Source organism: Octopus bimaculoides, chromosome 9 (genome assembly GCF_001194135.2).
Source record: "Octopus bimaculoides isolate UCB-OBI-ISO-001 chromosome 9, ASM119413v2, whole genome shotgun sequence".
Classification (NCBI taxonomy): domain Eukaryota; kingdom Metazoa; phylum Mollusca; class Cephalopoda; order Octopoda; family Octopodidae; genus Octopus; species Octopus bimaculoides.
In genome coordinates this window covers 74012522-74016648 of record NC_068989.1, presented here as the reverse complement: position 1 = coordinate 74016648, position 4127 = coordinate 74012522, and the positions used below count along the sequence as shown (strand labels likewise).

Genomic DNA, 4127 nt, shown 5'->3' with positions numbered 1-4127 from the left:
TATATATATATATATATATATATATATATATATATATATATATATGTATAGTGTACTGTAGTGCATTATACTATACTATACTGTACTGTACTATTTTATATTACACACACATATTTTGTATTATTTCATATATCACCGACCTGGCTTGAAATAGGCATACTAAGGCCCTTATGAATATTATGCACTGATTTCTGTTGTATTTAACGAATATTTATTAATACAACTCCATTTCCTATATTTATGTTATACTCTCCATTGCAGGGCACTTTTATGTAGCCTATCTACTTTGGGGAATATTTCTCTGAAACAAACGTAATTTCGACTTCGTTTGGAACTCCTCGTTCTGCTCTAAATAATTGCTTTTCTGACTGATGCAGCAGATAAAGGTGTAGCTAGCTTTGCATGCATCAGTCGTGCTGAAACATAATTAAGCCACAAAGGAAGGAAATATATTGACCCAATATTAGGATCTCAAGAGAAATTTGTTTTGATTACTTTTCAATAGCGATGTTAATACCTTGGAGGAAGAAATCCATGAACTCTGTACCATCTCAAAACCTAATAAAGGATGCCTTGGTCCAATTTCAATTTTCGGTTTAATTCGTTATATTTTACGTGTGAACCTGATGTGTTACGGGAGCGGTCATGACCTTCAATCCACCCCCGCCTTATAAATGTAATACTGAAGTAAGCAGTTTCTCTTCATTCTTCATAATTCAGATATGGTAACTGTTACTCAATATCTCCATTGCTAACGGTGGAAATTGAAACGCTGAGTTCGACACTTTCAATAGTTACAAGGTCACAGTAATTGTTCATGGAACAACAAATCGAGTCGAATTATAGCTCCATAAATCTCTGCTTAATGCGAGGAAGCCTCTACATGGTCGCCCAATCTGCTAGAAACAGCAACCAAATGACATTCAAATCAGACAAATTTTTTTTCTTAATGACATCTAATATTGTAGTCTAAAAGTAAAATAGATCTATACATTTAAAACCAAACCAGGAATTCAAATCCAAAAATAACAGCTATATATTAATCACGGCAAAGCGAAAGAGACTCTACATGGTCGTTTAGCATGCTAGAATTAGTAGCCAAAGATCCCAAAATGAAAACAAACTATCTCAAAAGAGTGAGGGACATGCTGCACATAGTTTCGGATTCAGTCCCATTACACGGCACTATTATGGTAGTTTCGCTCCCTGCGATAGATGTTCGAAATGCATACAGATGCTCAAGGACAAGAGATCATCAGGAAATAACTTATTACATAAAGTTACTGGTATAGATATCTATAACATAAACTATATGTAACTGATGTAATAAAGTGTTCCCTGACGATCTGTTGAGCTTGATCATCTATAGTCATTTGGCACAACATTTATCACCGGGCTCAAAACAACCATAGTGGTGAAACGCGTGCAGGAATTTGATATAAACATGTTTTTATCCCTAATATTTTTACATTTGTTGTGGGGTTCATAACAGGTAATACTATTCAGTTTAGATGTTAATTAACAGCTATACAGAAAGCAGACTGGATTATGGAAAATTACGTGGAACTCTAAACGTAACAATGGCACCAGTACATCTACTCGTACACATAATTTCTGAAACGTGTGTGTGTTTGTGTGTGTGCGTTTGTGAGTGTGCATTTGTGTGTGTGTGTGTGTGCTTAAAATTTCCACGATTCAAAAGAATCAGGCATTTAATAATAAAGAACCATCGTGTACAAAAACTATTTGAGGACAAATACGTACTTACCAAAGTATACACGGATCTGTACTCCGGATGTACATATGGCTGACTGAAAACACAACGAATCATGAAGATTGCACATGGGTACACTCACTAAACCTATTGTACCGTCGTCTATAAACCCTAGATGCAAACGAATTGCAGGTTCCGAGTTTGGTGAAGGATAAGCAAATAACAGCAGAGGGATTGTGGTCAACTACAACTTTTTCAGATGTGTTTTTTATTGATGAACAGAAGCGCTACATCATGAAAAAAAAAACTGTTTTCATCAGGTGAATACAGGTAAGAATTAAATATTTTAAATCTCTCAAGAAGACGTACATAGTACCATATGACTCCACCGACCCGAATTTGGTCAGAGGCCTGACGAAAAGGATATTTTTTTCTGTTCATCAATAAAAAAACATGTCTGTAACAGCTGTAGTGAACCACATTTCATCTGTTATGTATGTATGTATGTATGTATGTATGTATGTATGTATGTGTATGTGTCTGTGCATGTGTGTGTGTATGCACCGACAGATGCATGCACACAGATACACATATATACATAAATACACACATGCACACACATATGTATATATATATAATGACGAAAATACCTTTGGTCATAAATATTCTCCTTAATAAAAACTGACCTGGGGTGAAGCAATTATGACATCTACATTAATATTGAACATTTATCTCCATAGTGTACTATAGCAAGAGGAAAATCTAAAAGTACTACGATGAATCTCGCTAACGTTTGCTTATTCGCATGCATAATCAGATGATTCGGTGTTCTAAAGTACAATTATCTGTAACTGTCATCTTTAAACTAAATTGTTCATAAATTATTTTAAAACATATTTCCATAGTCAAACTCATATTGTTTTTCCGTTGTTATTTAGAATTGTCTATCTAATTTAAATGCAAACATAGATAAGACTGAATTGACTCCAGCATAATTCTGGCTCTTATATGTGTATGATTGTTATTTTGTATTGTTTTTCCTTTACTTTTTAATGTCTGTCAAAGTATGATAGATATTGCCTCTGGTCGATTTATACATACTTTTACTCGAAAACTAAACTAAATAAAGTACATAAAAAAAAAAATAACGAATGGAAACTGATGTTAGAATGTCGGATTCAAAGCGCTGTAGTATTGGTTCTGGCTGCAAGCTTAAATCCCATAGGGCTATCATTGTTTGTCATCGTTACGGTATCGATAATAAGGTGCCTTACCTGTATTAAGTCAATACTTCTCTCATCAGTCTAGCTATCTCTTTTTATATATCTGTCTGTCTATCTATCTGTCTATCTATCTGTCTATCTATCATTCTTTCTTTTTCTTTCTATGTGTCTGTCATCTTCAGGAAATCGACTATAGTCAGAGTACGCCATGAATATAACATTTTTAATGGCTTAGTCAAAAAATGAGAGGAGAGTACCCATTAAATTTCTATGTGACCTCCAAGATCATAAGAAAAATGAGAGACAGAAGCACAATTTGTGAATTTTTCACAGATCCGAGATCATACACGAACGCTTGCCATGGTGTCAAATGATGATGTGAAACAACTGGAGAAGTGTCCCAAGTAGCATTTCTATCAACACCGTTTCGTTCAAACGACTTTCTTTGTGGTCAAATCGAGGCTACGATATCGAACTTGGTACTACATAATTGCGAAGAGATTTTGTTATCCAGCCGACCATGATCTAGAAAATCAAGTACATTGAATAAATTTACTTAAATATAGAAAACACTTGGCATTTCAAAGAAACAAAGACCACTCTGGTAATGAGAAAGATATTGAAGGAGAATACATTTCTTCATTGAAGTGTATTCATTGTTTGAATTATGATGACAGCGATTCAAAGCAATATGCCAGCATGTATTATGTGAAATGTAATCAACAATCATCCACAAAACAATATTACAATAGAAGCATATTGCTATCGTGGACAGGATATTGTGACTATTGGTCAGTTTCAAAGTTCAATTATCGTAAAATATTATCTTACCTGATCTCATTCAATTTTAAAAGTAAGTCGAGACTGTTATGAATTCTCATCTTAATTGGAACAATGGATATTTTAGAAATTGAAAACAAAGAGCATATAATGTGTAATATATCATAATATTACGTTAACTATAGATGTCTATATGTGTATGTATGTATGTATGCTTGTAGGTGTATGTGCGTGTGTTAGTGTTGGAATGTGCGAGTGTGTGTATGTATATACATGTTTATATACACATAATCAATGCATATGTGTGTGCATGCGTAGATAGATAGATAGATAGATAGATAGATAGATAGATACATACGTATGTCTATCTATCTATCCATCTATCTATCTATCTATCTATCTATATATAT

The 4127-nt window shown here is 33.7% G+C and overlaps 1 protein-coding gene across 2 annotated transcripts in view; it reads right to left on the bottom strand.

Moving 5' to 3' along the window:
• Positions 1–2670: 2670 nt before the first annotated feature.
• Positions 2671–4127, bottom strand: part of LOC128248735 (uncharacterized) — a 68408-nt gene continuing 66951 nt past the window's right edge. For both annotated transcript variants that reach the window (XM_052970771.1, XM_052970770.1), the window contains exon 5: positions 2671–3462. In XM_052970771.1, the coding sequence (XP_052826731.1) occupies positions 3400–3462 (63 nt within the window). In that variant the 3' untranslated portion in view covers positions 2671–3399. The remainder of the gene's footprint in view (positions 3463–4127) is intronic.